Genomic DNA, 15,553 nt, shown 5'->3' with positions numbered 1-15,553 from the left:
GGCCTGGCTTGTGATGGAGATGTAGTAATTAATATATTCTATATCCTGGAGGACAAGGGTCCAGGTAATGGTGTTTTATCTGGTGATGAGTTTGTAGTAATATCCTGGATGTATTGGAGCACAGGTGTCCAAGCAATGGTGGTCTGGATGGTTAGGAGATGAAGATAAAAGCTCCCATATATTAAAAGCCAAAGGTCCAGGTATTGGTGGTCTGGCTGGTGGGTTGATGGTAATATCTCCCCTGTATTGGAGAACAGGGGTTCAGGTAATGGAAGTCGGGGTGGTGATGGTAGTATCTCTCCTTGGAGAACAGGGGTTCGGGTAATGGGGAACGGGGTGGTGATGGTAGTATCTCTTCTTGGAGGACAGGGGTTCGGGTAATGGGGGTCAGGGTGGTGATGGTAGTATCTCCCCTGTATTGGAGAACAGGGGTTCAGGTAATGGAGGTCGGGTGGTGATGGTAAAATCTATCCTTTATTGGAGGACAGGGGTTCAGGTAATGGAAGTCGGGGTGGTGATGGTAGTATCTCTCCTTGGAGGACAGGGGTTCGTGTAATGGGGGTCGGGGTGGTGGGGGTTGGGGTGGTGATGGTAATATCTCCCCTGTACTGGAGGACAGGGGTTCAGGTAATGGAGGTCACGGTGGTGATGGTAGTATCTCCCCCCGTATTGGAGAACAGGGGTTCAGGTAATGGAGGTATGGGTGGTTATGGGGTGATGGTAATATCTCCCTTGTATTGGAGGACGGGGGTTCAGGTAATGGGGGTTAGGGTGATGATGGGGTGATGGCAGATTCTCCCCTGTATTGGAGGACAGGGGTTCAGGTAATGGAGGTTGGGGTGGTGATGGTAATATCTCTCCTGTATTGGAGGACAGGGTTTCAGGTAATGGAGGTCAGGGTGGTGATAGGATAATGGTAGTATCTCCCTTGTATTGAAGATCAGGGGTTCAATTAATGGAGGTATGGGTGGTGAAGGTAGTATCTCCCTTTTATTGGAGGATACGAGTTCAGGTAATGGAGGTCGGGGTGGTGATTGCAATATCTCCCCTGTATTGGAGGTCAGGGGATCAGGTAATGGAGGTCGGGTGGTGATGGTAGTATCTCCCCTGTATTGGAGGTCAGGGGATCAGGTAATGGAGGTCGGGGTGGTGATGGTAATATCTCCCCTGTATTGGAGGTCAGGGGATCAGGTAATGGAGGTCGGGTGGTGATGGTAATATCTCCCCTGTATTGGAGGTCAGGGGATCAGGTAATGGAGGTCGGGTGGTGATGGTAATATCTCCCCTGTATTGGAGGTCAGGGGATCAGGTAATAGAGGTCGGGGTGGGGATGGTAATATCTCCCCTGTATTGGAGGTCAGGGGATCAGGTAATGGAGGTCGGGGTGGGGATGGTAGTATCTCCCCTGTATTGGAGGACAGGGGTTCAGGTAATGGGGGTCGGGGTGGTGATGGTAGTATCTCCCCTGTATTGGAGGTCAGGGGATCAGGTAATGGAGGTCGGGTGGTGATGGTAGTATCTCCCCTGTATTGGAGGTCAGGGGATCAGGTAATGGAGGTCAGGGTGGTGATGGTAGTATCTCCCCTGTATTGGAGGTCAGGGGTTCAGGTAATGGAGGTCGGGGTGGGGATGGTAGTATTTCCCCTGTATTGGAGGACAGGGGATCAGGTAATGGAGGTCGGGGTGGTGATGGTAATATCTCCCCTGTATTGGAGGTCAGGGGATCAGGTAATGGAGGTCGGGGTGGGGATGGTAGTATCTCCCCTGTATTGGAGGACAGGGGTTCAGGTAATGGGGGTCGGGGTGGTGATGGTAATATCTCCCCTGTATTGGAGGACAGGGGTTCCGGTAATGGAGGTCACGGTGGTGATGGGATGATGGTAGTATCTCCCTTGTATTGGAGGATACGAGTTCAGGTAATGGAGGTCGGGTGGTGATGGTAATATCTCCCCTGTATTGGAGGACAGGGGTTCAGGTAATGGGGGTCGGGGTGGTGATGGTAATATCTCCCCTGTGTTGGAGGACAGGGGTTCAGGTAATGGGGGGGTCTGGGTGGTGATGGTAGTATCTCCCCTGTATTGGAGGACAGGGGTTCAGGTAATGGGGGTCGGGGTGGTGGGGGTCGGGGTGGTGATGGTAGTATCTCCCCTGTATTGGAGGACAGGGGTTCAGGTAATGGGGTCTGGGTGGTGATGGTAATATCTCCCCTGTATTGGAGGACAGGGGTTCAGGTAATGGGGGTCAGGGTGGTGGGGGTTGGGGTGGTGATGGTAGTATCTCCCCTGTATTGGAGGACAGGGGTTCAGGTAATGGGGGGGGTCTGGGTGGTGATGGTAGTATCTCCCCTGTATTGGAGGACAGGGGTTCAGGTAATGGGGGGTCTGGGTGGTGATGGTAATATCTCCCCTGTATTGGAGGACAGGGGTTCAGGTAATGGAGGTCGGGGTGGTGATGGTAATATCTCCCCTGTGTTGGAGGATAGAGGTTCAGGTAATGGGGGGGTCTGGGTGGTTATGGTAGTATATCCCCTGTATTGGAGGACAGGGGTTCAGGTAATGGGGGGTCTGGGTGGTGATGGTAATATCTCCCCTGTATTGGAGGACAGGGGTTCAGGTAATGGAGGTCGGGGTGGTGATGGTAATATCTCCCCTGTGTTGGAGGATAGAGGTTCAGGTAATGGGGGGGTCTGGGTGGTGATGGTAGTATCTCCCCTGTATTGGAGGACAGGGGTTCAGGTAATGGGGGGGTCGGGGTGGTGATGGTAATATCTCCCCTGTATTGGAGGACAGGGGTTCAGGTAATGGGGGGGTCTGGGTGGTGATGGTAATATCTCCCCTGTATTGGAGGACAGGGGTTCAGGTAATGGGTGTCTGGGTGGTGATGGTAATATCTCCCCAGTATTGGAGGACAGGGGTTCAGGTAATGGAGGTCGAGGTGGTGATGGTAATATCTCCCCTGTATTGAAGGACAGGGGTTCAGGTAATGGGGGTCGGGGTGGTGATGGTAATATCTCCCCTGTATTGGAGGACAGGGGTTCAGGTAATGGGGGTCGGGGTGGTGATGGTAATATCTCCCCTGTATTGGAGGACAGGGGTTCAGGTAATGGGGGTCGGGGTGGTGATGGTAGTATCTCCCCTGTATTGGAGGACAGGGGTTCAGGTAATGGGGGTCGGGGTGGTGATGGTAGTATCTCCCCTGTATTGGAGGACAGGGGTTCAGGTAATGGGGGTCGGGGTGGTGATGGTAGTATCTCCCCTGTATTGGAGGACAGGGGTTCAGGTAATGGGGGTCGGGGTGGTGATGGTAGTATCTCCCCTGTATTGGAGGACAGGGGTTCAGGTAATGGAGGTCGGGGTGGTGATGGTAGTATCTCCCCTGTATTGGAGGTCAGGGGATCAGGTAATGGGGGTCGGGGTGGTGATGGTAATATCTCCCCTGTATTGGAGGACAGGGGTTCAGGTAATGGAGGTCGGGGTGGTGATGGTAGTATCTCCACTGTATTGGAGGTCAGGGGATCAGGTAATGGGGGTCGGGGTGGGGATGGTAATATCTCCCCTGTATTGGAGGACAGGGGTTCAGGTAATGGAGGTCGGGGTGGTGATGGTAATATCTCCCCTGTATTGGAGGTCAGGGGATCAGGTAATGGGGGTCGGGGTGGTGATGGTAATATCTCCCCTGTGTTGGAGGACAGGGGTTCAGGTAATGGGGGAGTCTGGGTGGTGATGGTAATATCTCCCCTGTATTGGAAGTCAGGGGTTCAGGTAATGGGTGTCTGGGTGGTGATGGTAATATCTCCCCTGTATTGGAGGACAGGGGTTCAGGTAATGGGGGTCGGGTGGTGATGGTAATATCTCCCCTGTATTGGAAGTCAGGGGTTCAGGTAATGGGGGTCTGGGTGGTGATGGTAATATCTCCCCTGTATTGGAAGTCAGGGGTTCAGGTAATGGGGGTCTGGGTGGTGATGGTAATACCTCCCCTGTATTGGAGGACAGGGGTTCAGGTAAAGGGGGTCGGGTGGTGATGGTAATATCTCCCCTGTATTGGAGGACAGGGGTTCAGGTAATGGAGGTCGGGGTGGTGATGGTAATATCTCCCCTGTATTGGAGGACAGGGGTTCAGGTAATGGGGGTCGGGGTGGTGATGGTAATATCTCCCCTGTATTGAAGGACAGGGGTTCAGGTAATGGGGGTCGGGTGGTGATGGTAATATCTCCCCTGTTTTGGAAGTCAGGGGTTCAGGTAATGGGGTCGGGTGGTGATGGTAATATCTCCCCTGTATTGGAGGACAGGGGTTCAGGTAATGGGGGTCTGGGTGGTGATGGTAATATCTCCCCTGTATTGGAGGACAGGGGTTCAGGTAATGGGGGTCGGGTGGTGATGGTAGTATCTCCCCTGTATTGGAGGTCAGGGGATCAGGTAATGGGGGTCGGGGTGGTGATGGTAATATCTCCCCTGTATTGGAGGACAGGGGTTCAGGTAATGGAGATCGGGGTGGTGATGGTAATATCTCCCCTGTATTGGAGGACAGGGGTTCAGGTAATGGGGGTCGGGGTGGTGATGGTAGTATCTCCCCTGTATTGGAAGGCAGGGGTTCAGGTAATGGGGATTGGGGTGGTGATGGTAGTATCTCCTCTGTATTGGAGGACAGGGGTTCAGGTGATGGGGGTCGGGGTGGTGATGGTAGTATCTCCCCTGTATTGGAGGACAGGGGTTCAGGTGATGGGGGTCGGGGTGGTGATGGTAGTATCTCCCCTGTATTGGAAGGCAGGGGTTCAGGTAATGGGGGTCGGGGTGGTGATGGTAGTATCTCCTCTGTATTGGAGGACAGGGGTTCAGGTGATGGGGGTCGGGGTGGTGATGGTAATATCTCCTCTGTATTGGAGGACAGGGGTTCGGGTAATGGAGGTCGGGGTGGTGATGGTAATATCTCCCCTGTTTTGAAAGTCAGGGGTTCAGGTAATGGGGGTCGGGTGGTGATGGTAATATCTCCCCTGTTTTGAAAGTCAGGGGTTCAGGTAATGGGGTCGGATGGTGATGGTAATATCTCCCCTGTATTGGAGGACAGGGGTTCAGGTAATGGGGGTCGGGTGGTGATGGTAATATCTCCCCTGTATTGGAGGACAGGGGTTCAGGTAATGGGGGTCGGGTGGTGATGGTAATATCTCCCCTGTATTGGAGGACAGGGGTTCAGGTAATGGGGTCGGGTGGTGATGGTAATATCTCCCCTGTATTGGAGGACAGGGGTTCAGGTAATGGGGGTCTGGGTGGTGATGGTAGTATCTCCCCTGTATTGGAGGTCAGGGGTTCAGGTAATGGGGGTCGGGGTGATGATGGTAATATCTCCCCTGTATTGGAGGTCAGGGGTTCAGGTAATGGGGGTCGGGGTGATGATGGTAATATCTCCCCTGTATTGGAGGTCAGGGGTTCAGGTAATGGGGGTCGGGGTGATGATGGTAATATCTCCCCTGTATTGGAGGACAGGGGTTCGGGTAATGGAGGTCGGGGTGGTGATGGTAATATCTCCCCTGTATTGGAGGACAGGGGTTTAGGTAATGGGGGTCGGGTGGTGATGGTAATATCTCCCCTGTATTGGAAGTCAGGGGTTCAGGTAATGGGGGTCGGGGTGGTGATGGTAATATCTCCCCTGTATTGGAGGACAGGGGTTCAGGTAATGGAGATCGGGGTGGTGATGGTAATATCTCCCCTGTATTGGAGGATAGGGGTTCAGGTGATGGAGGTCGGGGTGGTGATGGTAGTATCTCCCCTGTATTGGAAGGCAGGGGTTCAGGTAATGGGGGTCGTGGTGGTGATGGTAATATCTCCCCTGTATTGGAGGACAGGGGTTCAGGTAATGGGGGTCGGGTGGTGATGGTAATATCTCCCTGTATTGGAGGACAGGGGTTCAGGTAATGGGGGTCGGGGTGGTGATGGTAGTATCTCCTCTGTATTGGAGGACAGGGGTTCGGGTAATGGAGGTCGGGGTGGTGATGGTAATATCTCCCCTGTATTGGAGGTCAGGGGTTCAGGTAATGGGGGTCGGGGTGGTGATGGTAATATCTCCCCTGTATTGGAGGACAGGGGTTCGGGTAATGGAGGTCGGGGTGGTGATGGTAATATCTCCCCTGTATTGGAGGACAGGGGTTCAGGTAATGGGGTCGGGTGGTGATGGTAATATCTCCCTGTATTGGAGGTCAGGGGTTCAGGTAATGGAGGTCAGGGTGGGGATGGTAGTATCTCCCCTGTATTGGAGGACAGGGGTTCAGGTAATGGGGGTCGGGTGGTGATGGTAATATCTCCCCTGTATTGGAGGTCAGGGGTTCAGGTAATGGGGGTCGGGGTGGTGATGGTAATATCTCCCCTGTATTGGAGGACAGGGGTTCGGGTAATGGAGGTCGGGGTGGTGATGGTAATATCTCCCCTGTATTGGAGGTCAGGGGTTCAGGTAATGGGGGTCGGGGTGGTGATGGTAATATCTCCCCTGTATTGGAGGACAGGGGTTCGGGTAATGGAGGTCGGGGTGGTGATGGTAATATCTCCCCTGTATTGGAGGACAGGGGTTCAGGTAATGGGGGTCGGGTGGTGATGGTAATATCTCCCCTGTATTGGAGGTCAGGGGTTCAGGTAATGGGGGTCGGGGTGGTGATGGTAATATCTCCCCTGTATTGGAGGACAGGGGTTCAGGTAATGGGGGTCGGGGTGGGGATGGCAGTATCTCCTCTGTATTGGAGGACAGGGGTTCAGGTAATGGGGGTCGGGGTGGGGATGGCAGTATCTCCCCTGTATTGGAGGACAGGGGTTCAGGTAATGGGGGTCGGGTGGTGATGGTAGTATCTCCCCTGTATTGGAGGACAGGGGTTCAGGTAATGGGGGTCGGGGTGGTGGGGGTTGGGGTGGTGATGGTAGTATCTCCCCTGTATTGGAGGACGGGGGTTCAGGTAATGGGGGTCGGGTGGTGATGGTAGTATCTCCCCTGTATTGGAGGACAGGGGTTCAGGTAATGGAGGTCGGGGTGGGGATGGTAGTATCTCCCCTGTATTGGAGGACAGGGGTTCAGGTAATGGAGGTCGGGGTGGGGATGGTAGTATCTCCCCTGTATTGGAGGACAGGGGTTCAGGTAATGGGGGTCTGGGTGGTGATGGGGTCGGGGTGGTGATGGTAATATCTTCCCTGTATTGGAGGACAGGGGTTCAGGTAATGGAGGTCGGCGTGGGGATGGTAGTATCTCCCCTGTATTGGAGGACAGGGGTTCAGGTAATGGGGGTTGGGGTGGTGATGGTAGTATCTCCCCTGTATTGGAGGACAGGGGTTCAGGTAATGGGGGTTGGGGTGGTGATGGTAGTATCTCCCCTGTATTGGAGGACAGGGGTTCAGGTAATGGGGGTTGGGGTGGGGATGGTAGTATCTCCCCTGTATTGGAGGACAGGGGTTCAGGTAATGGGGGTTGGGGTGGTGATGGTAGTATCTCCCCTGTATTGGAGGACAGGGGTTCAGGTAATGGGGGTTGGGGTGGTGATGGTAGTATCTCCCCTGTATTGGAGGACAGGGGTTCAGGTAATGGGGGTTGGGTGGTGATGGTAGTATCTCCCCTGTATTGGAGGACAGGGGTTCAGGTAATGGGGGTCGGGGTGGTGGGGGTTGGGGTGGTGATGGTAGTATCTCCCCTGTATTGGAGGACAGGGGTTCAGGTAATGGGGGTCGGGGTGGTGATGGTAGTATCTCCCCTGTATTGGAGGACAGGGGTTCAGGTAATGGGGGTTGGGGTGGTGATGGTAGTATCTCCCCTGTATTGGAGGACAGGGGTTCAGGTAATGGGGGTCGGGGTGGTGGGGGTTGGGGTGGTGATGGTAGTATCTCCCCTGTATTGGAGGACAGGGGTTCAGGTAATGGGGGTCTGGGTGGTGATGGTAATATCTCCCCTGTATTGGAGGACAGGGGTTCAGGTAATGGGGGTCTGGGTGGTGATGGTAATATCTCCCCTGTATTGGAGGACAGGGGTTCAGGTAATGGGGGTCTGGGTGGTGATGGTAATATCTCCCCTGTATTGGAGGACAGGGGTTCAGGTAATGGGGGTCGGGGTGGTGGGGGTCGGGTGGTGATGGTAATATCTCCCCTGTATTGGAGGACAGGGGTTCAGGTAATGGAGGTTGGGGTGGTGATGGTAATATCTCCCCTGTATTGGAGGACAGGGGTCCAGGTAATGGGGGTCGGGGTGGTGGGGGTCGGGTGGTGATGATAATGCCTCCCCTGTATTGGAGGACAGGGGTTCAGGTAATGGGGGTCAGGTGGTGATGGTAATATCTCCCCTGTATTGGAGGACAGGGGTTCAGGTAATGGAGGTTGGGGTGGTGATGGTAATATCTCCCCTGTATTGGAGGACAGGGGTCCAGGTAATGGGGGTCGGGTGGTGATGATAATACCTCCCCTGTATTGGAGGACAGGGGTTCAGGTAATGGGGGTCAGGTGGTGATGGTAATATCTCCCCTGTATTGGAGGACAGGGGTTCAGGTAATGGGGGTCTGGGTGGTGATGGTAATATCTCCCCTGTATTGGAAGTCAGGGGTTCAGGTAATGGGGGTCGGGGTGGTGGGGGTCGGGTGGTGATGATAATACCTCCCCTGTATTGGAGGACAGGGGTTCAGGTAATGGGGGTCTGGGTGGTGATGGTAATATCTCCCCTGTATTGGAAGTCAGGGGTTCAGGTAATGGGGGTCGGGGTGGTGTTGGGGTGTCAGTAATATATCTTCTATGTTCTGAGCTCTCGTCTCTCTCCCTCTATCAGTCAGCAGAGGACTGCGGTGGTTTGATCGGCCGGTCTCCCCTCGTGTCATCGTTCTTCTGGTCGGTGTCTGTGCCGGACTCATCATCATAAACATTGTGGTCACCGCCTCCAGCCGAGGTGAGGAAGTGCGGTCACACACATCAGTCAGATCTTCTATTTGGGGTCAGACACATCAATTATGAAAATATCCCCATATCCAGTACAATAGGGGACAGGTGGCACCCCATATCCAGTATAATAGGGGACAGGTGGCACCCCATATCCAGTATAATAGGGGACGGGTGACACCCCATATCCAGTACAATAGGGGATGGGTGACACCCCATATCCAGTATAATAGGGGACGGGTGACACCCCATATCCAGTACAATAGGGGATGGGTGACACCCCATATCCAGTATAATTCAGGACTGGTGGCACCCCAAATTCAGTATAATACGTCATGGGTGGCACCCCATATCCAGTATAATACGTCATGGGTGGCACTCCATATCCAGTACAATAGGGGACAGGTGGCACCCCATATCCAGTACAATAGGGGATGGGTGACACCCCATATCCAGTATAATAGGGGACGGGTGACACCCCATATCCAGTACAATAGGGGATGGGTGACACCCCATATCCAGTATAATTCAGGACTGGTGGCACCCCAAATTCAGTATAATACGTCATGGGTGGCACCCCATATCCAGTATAATACGTCATGGGTGGCACTCCATATCCAGTATAATACGTCATGGGTGGCACTCCATATCCAGTACAATAGGGGACAGGTGGCACCCCATATCCAGTACAATAGGGGACAGGTGGCACCCCATATCCAGTATAATAGGGGACAGGTGGCACCCCATATCCAGTATAATAGGGGACAGGTGGCACCCCATATCCAGTATAATAGGGGACAGGTGGCACCCCATATCCAGTATAATAGGGGACAGGTGGCACCCCATATCCAGTATAATAGAGGACAGCTGGCACCCCATATCCAGTATAATAGGGGACAGGTGGCACCCCATATCCAGTATAATAGGGGACAGGTGGCACCCCATATCCAGTATAATAGGGGACGGGTGACACCCCATATCCAGTACAATAGGGGATGGGTGACACCCCATATCCAGTATAATAGGGGACGGGTGACACCCCATATCCAGTACAATAGGGGATGGGTGACACCCCATATCCAGTATAATTCAGGACTGGTGGCACCCCATATCCAGTATAATACGTCATGGGTGGCACCCCATATCCAGTATAATACGTCATGGGTGGCACTCCATATCCAGTACAATAGGGGACAGGTGGCACCCCATATCCAGTACAATAGGGGACAGGTGGCACCCCATATCCAGTATAATAGGGGACAGGTGGCACCCCATATCCAGTATAATAGGGGACAGATGGCACCCCATATCCAGTATAATAGGGGACAGGTGGAACCCCACATCCAGTATAATAGGGGACAGGTGGCACCCCATATCCAGTATAATAGGGGACAGGTGGCACAGCATATCCAGTATAATAGGGGACAGGTGGAACCCCACATCCAGTATAATAGGGGACAGCTGGCACCCCATATCCAGTATAATAGGGAACAGGTGGCACCCCATATCCAGTATAATAGAGGACAGGTGGCACCCCATATCCAGTATAATAGGGGACAGGTGGAACCCCACATCCAGTATAATAGGGGACAGCTGGCACCCCATATCCAGTATAATAGAGGACAGGTGGCACCCCATATCCAGTATAATAGAGGACAGGTGGCACCCCATATCCAGTATAATTGAGGACAGGTGGCACCCCATATCCAGTATAATAGGGGACAGGTGGCACCCCATATCCAGTATAATTCAGGACAGGTCCACCCCATATCCAGTATAATAGGGGAGAGGTGGCACCCCATATCCAGTATAATAGGGGACGGGTAGCACCCCATATCCAGTATAATAGGGGACGGGTGGCACCCCATATCCGGTATAATAGAGGACAGGTGGCACCCCATATCCAGTATAATAGGGGACAGGTGGCACCCCATATCCAGTATAATAGGGGACGGGTGACACCCCATATCCAGTATAATAGGGGACAGGTGGCACCCCATATCCAGTATAATAGGGGACGGGTGACACCCCATATCCAGTATAATAGGGGACAGGTGGCACCCCATATCCAGTATAATAGGGGACAGGTGGCACCCCATATCCAGTATAATAGAGGACAGGTGGCACCCCATATCCAGTATAATAGGGGACAGGTGGCACCCCATATCCAGTATAATAGGGGATGGGTGGCACCCCATATCCAGTATAATAAGGGATGGGTGGCACCCCATATCCAGTATAATAGGGGACGGGTGGCACCCCATATCCAGTATAATTCAGGACAGGTGGCACCCCATATCCAGTATAATAGGGGACAGATGGCACCCCATATCCAGTATAATAGGGGACGGGTGGCACCCCATATCCAGTATAATAGGGGACAGATGGCACCCCATATGCAGTATAATAGGGGACAGGTGGCACCCCATATCCAGTATAATAGGGGACAGGTGGCACCCCATATCCAGTATAATAAGGGACGGGTGGCATCCCATATCCAGTATAATAGGGGACAGGTGGCACCCCATATCCAGTATAATTCAGGACAGGTGGAACCCCATATCCAGTATAATAGGGGACAGGTGGCACCCCATATCCAGTATAATAGGGGACAGGTGGCACCCCATATCCAGTATAATAGGGGATGGGTGGCACCCCATATCCAGTATAATAGGGGACAGGTGGCACCCCATATCCAGTATAATTCAGGACAGGTGGCACCCCATATCCAGTATAATAGGGGACAGGTGGCACCCCATATCCAGTATAATAGGGGACAGGTGGCACCCCCTATTTAGTATAATAGAGGACAGGTGGCACCCCATATCCAGTATAATAGGGGACAGGTGGCACCCCATATCCAGTATAATAGGGGACGGGTGGCACCCCATATCCAGTATAATAAGGGACAGGTGGCACCCCATATCCAGTATAATAGGGGATGGGTGGCACCCCATATCCAGTATAATAGGGGACGGGTGGCACCCCATAACCAGTATAATATAGGACAGGTGACACCCCATATCCAGTATAATAGGGGACAGGTGGCACCCCATATCCAGTATAATAGGGGACGGGTGGCACCCCATATCCAGTATAATAGGGGACAGGTGGCACCCCATGTCCAGTATAATAGGGGACGGGTGGCACCCCATATCCAGTATAATAGGGGATGGGTGACACCCCATATCCAGTATAATAGGGGACGGGTGACATCCCATATCCAGTATAATAGGGGACAGGTGGCACCCCATATCCAGTATAATAGGGGACGGGTGGCACCCCATATCCAGTATAATAGGGGACGGATGACACACCATATCCAGTATAATAGGGGACAGGTGGCACCCCATATCCAGTATAATAGGGGACGGGTGGCACCCCATATCCAGTATAATAGGGGACGGGTGGCACCCCATATCCAGTATAATAGGGGACGGGTGACACCCCATATCCAGTATAATAGGGGACGGGTGACACCCCATATCCAGTATAATAGGGGACGGGTGGCACCCAATATCCAGTATAATAGGGGACGGGTGGCACCCATATCCAGTATAATAGGGGACGGGTGACACCCCATATCCAGTATAATAGGGGACGGGTGACACCCCATATCCAGTGTAATAGGGGACGGGTGGCACCCCATATCCAGTACAATAGGGGATGGGTGACACCCCATATCCAGTATTATTCAGGACTGGTGGCACCCCATATCCAGTATAATACGTCATGGGTGGCACCCCATATCCAGTATAATACGTCATGGGTGGCACTCCATATCCAGTACAATAGGGGACAGGTGGCACCCCATATCCAGTACAATAGGGGACAGGTGGCACCCCATATCCAGTATAATAGGGGACAGGTGGCACCCCATATCCAGTATAATAGGGGACAGGTGGCACCCCATATCCAGTATAATAGGGGACAGGTGGAACCCCACATCCAGTATAATAGGGGACAGGTGGCACCCTATATCCAGTATAATAGGGGACAGGTGGCACAGCATATCCAGTATAATAGAGGACAGCTGGCACCCCATATCCAGTATAATAGGGAACAGGTGGCACCACATATCCAGTATAATAGAGGACAGGTGGCACCCCATATCCAGTATAATAGAGGACAGGTGGCACCCCATATCCAGTATAATTGAGGACAGGTGGCACCCCATATCCAGTATAATAGGGGACAGGTGGCACCCCATATCCAGTATAATTCAGGACAGGTCCACCCCATATCCAGTATAATAGGGGAGAGGTGGCACCCCATATCCAGTATAATAGGGGACGGGTAGCACCCCATATCCAGTATAATAGGGGACGGGTGGCACCCCATATCCGGTATAATAGAGGACAGGTGGCACCCCATATCCAGTATAATAGGGGACAGATGGCACCCCATATCCAGTATAATAGGGGACGGGTGGCACCCCATATCCAGTATAATAGGGGACAGATGGCACCCCATATGCAGTATAATAGGGGACAGGTGGCACCCCATATCCAGTATAATAGGGGACAGGTGGCACCCCATATCCAGTATAATAAGGGACGGGTGGCATCCCATATCCAGTATAATAGGGGACAGGTGGCACCCCATATCCAGTATAATTCAGGACAGGTGGCACCCCATATCCAGTATAATAGGGGACAGGTGGCACCCCATATCCAGTATAATAGGGGACAGGTGGCACCCCATATCCAGTATAATAGGGGATGGGTGGCACCCCATATCCAGTATAATAGGGGACAGGTGGCACCCCATATCCAGTATAATTCAGGACAGGTGGCACCCCATATCCAGTATAATAGGGGACAGGTGGCACCCCATATCCAGTATAATAGGGGACAGGTGGCACCCCATATTTAGTATAATAGAGGACAGGTGGCACCCCATATCCAGTATAATAGGGGACAGGTGGCACCCCATATCCAGTATAATAGGGGACGGGTGGCACCCCATATCCAGTATAATAAGGGACAGGTGGCACCCCATATCCAGTATAATAGGGGATGGGTGGCACCCCATATCCAGTATAATAGGGGACGGGTGGCACCCCATAACCAGTATAATATAGGACAGGTGACACCCCATATCCAGTATAATAGGGGACAGGTGGCACCCCATATCCAGTATAATAGGGGACGGGTGGCACCCCATATCCAGTATAATAGGGGACAGGTGGCACCCCATGTCCAGTATAATAGGGGACGGGTGGCACCCCATATCCAGTATAATAGGGGACGGGTGACACCCCATATCCAGTATAATAGGGGACGGGTGACATCCCATATCCAGTATAATAGGGGACAGGTGGCACCCCATATCCAGTATAATAGGGGACGGGTGGCACCCCATATCCAGTATAATAGGGGACGGATGACACACCATATCCAGTATAATAGGGGACAGGTGGCACCCCATATCCAGTATAATAGGGGACGGGTGGCACCCCATATCCAGTATAATAGGGGACGGGTGGCACCCCATATCCAGTATAATAGGGGACGGGTGACACCCCATATCCAGTATAATAGGGGACGGGTGACACCCCATATCCAGTATAATAGGGGACGGGTGGCACCCAATATCCAGTATAATAGGGGACGGGTGGCACCCATATCCAGTATAATAGGGGACGGGTGACACCCCATATCCAGTATAATAGGGGACGGGTGACACCCCATATCCAGTATAATAGGGGACAGGTGGCACCCCATATCCAGTATAATTCAGGACAGGTCCACCCCATATCCAGTATAATAGGGGAGAGGTGGCACCCCATATCCAGTATAATAGGGGACGGGTAGCACCCCATATCCAGTATAATAGGGGACGGGTGGCACCCCATATCCGGTATAATAGAGGACAGGTGGCACCCCATATCCAGTATAATAGGGGACAGGTGGCACCCCATATCCAGTATAATAGGGGACAGGTGGCACCCCATATCCAGTATAATAGGGGACGGGTGACACCCCATATCCAGTATAATAGGGGACAGGTGGCACCCCATATCCAGTATAATAGGGGACGGGTGACACCCCATATCCAGTATAATAGGGGACAGGTGGCACCCCATATCCAGTATAATAGGGGACAGGTGGCACCCCATATCCAGTATAATAGAGGACAGGTGGCACCCCATATCCAGTATAATAGGGGACAGGTGGCACCCCATATCCAGTATAATAGGGGATGGGTGGCACCCCATATCCAGTATAATAAGGGACGGGTGGCACCCCATATCCAGTATAATAGGGGACGGGTGGCACTCCATATCCAGTATAATTCAGGACAGGTGGCACCCCATATCCAGTATAATAGGGGACAGATGGCACCCCATATCCAGTATAATAGGGGATGGGTGGCACCCCATATCCAGTATAATAGGGGACGGATGGCACCCCATATGCAGTATAATAGGGGACAGGTGGCACCCCATATCCAGTATAATAGGGGACAGGTGGCACCCCATATCCAGTATAATAAGGGACGGGTGGCATCCCATATCCAGTATAATAGGGGACAGGTGGCACCCCATATCCAGTATAATTCAGGACAGGTGGCACCCCATATCCAGTATAATAGGGGACAGGTGGCACCCCATATCCAGTATAATAGGGGACAGGTGGCACCCCATATCCAGTATAATAGGTGAT

At 52.7% G+C, this 15,553-nt stretch overlaps 1 protein-coding gene across 1 annotated transcript in view; it reads left to right on the top strand.

Annotated features, from left to right (window-relative positions):
* The window catches only part of LOC143959405 (asialoglycoprotein receptor 1-like), a 42,479-nt gene that overhangs the window by 13,214 nt on the left and 13,712 nt on the right, over window positions 1-15,553 (top strand). The window contains exon 3 of the mRNA XM_077468045.1: window positions 8,779-8,895. Coding sequence (XP_077324171.1) covers window positions 8,779-8,895 — 117 coding nt within the window. The remainder of the gene's footprint in view (window positions 1-8,778; window positions 8,896-15,553) is intronic.

The sequence above is a fragment of the Lithobates pipiens genome, unplaced genomic scaffold, assembly GCF_037356315.1.
Source record: "Lithobates pipiens isolate NorthernLeopardFrog02 unplaced genomic scaffold, aLitPip1_a1.2 Scaffold_73, whole genome shotgun sequence".
Taxonomy (NCBI): domain Eukaryota; kingdom Metazoa; phylum Chordata; class Amphibia; order Anura; family Ranidae; genus Lithobates; species Lithobates pipiens.
Note: the sequence above shows the minus strand (reverse complement) of the source record. Positions and strands in the feature narration are given on the sequence as shown.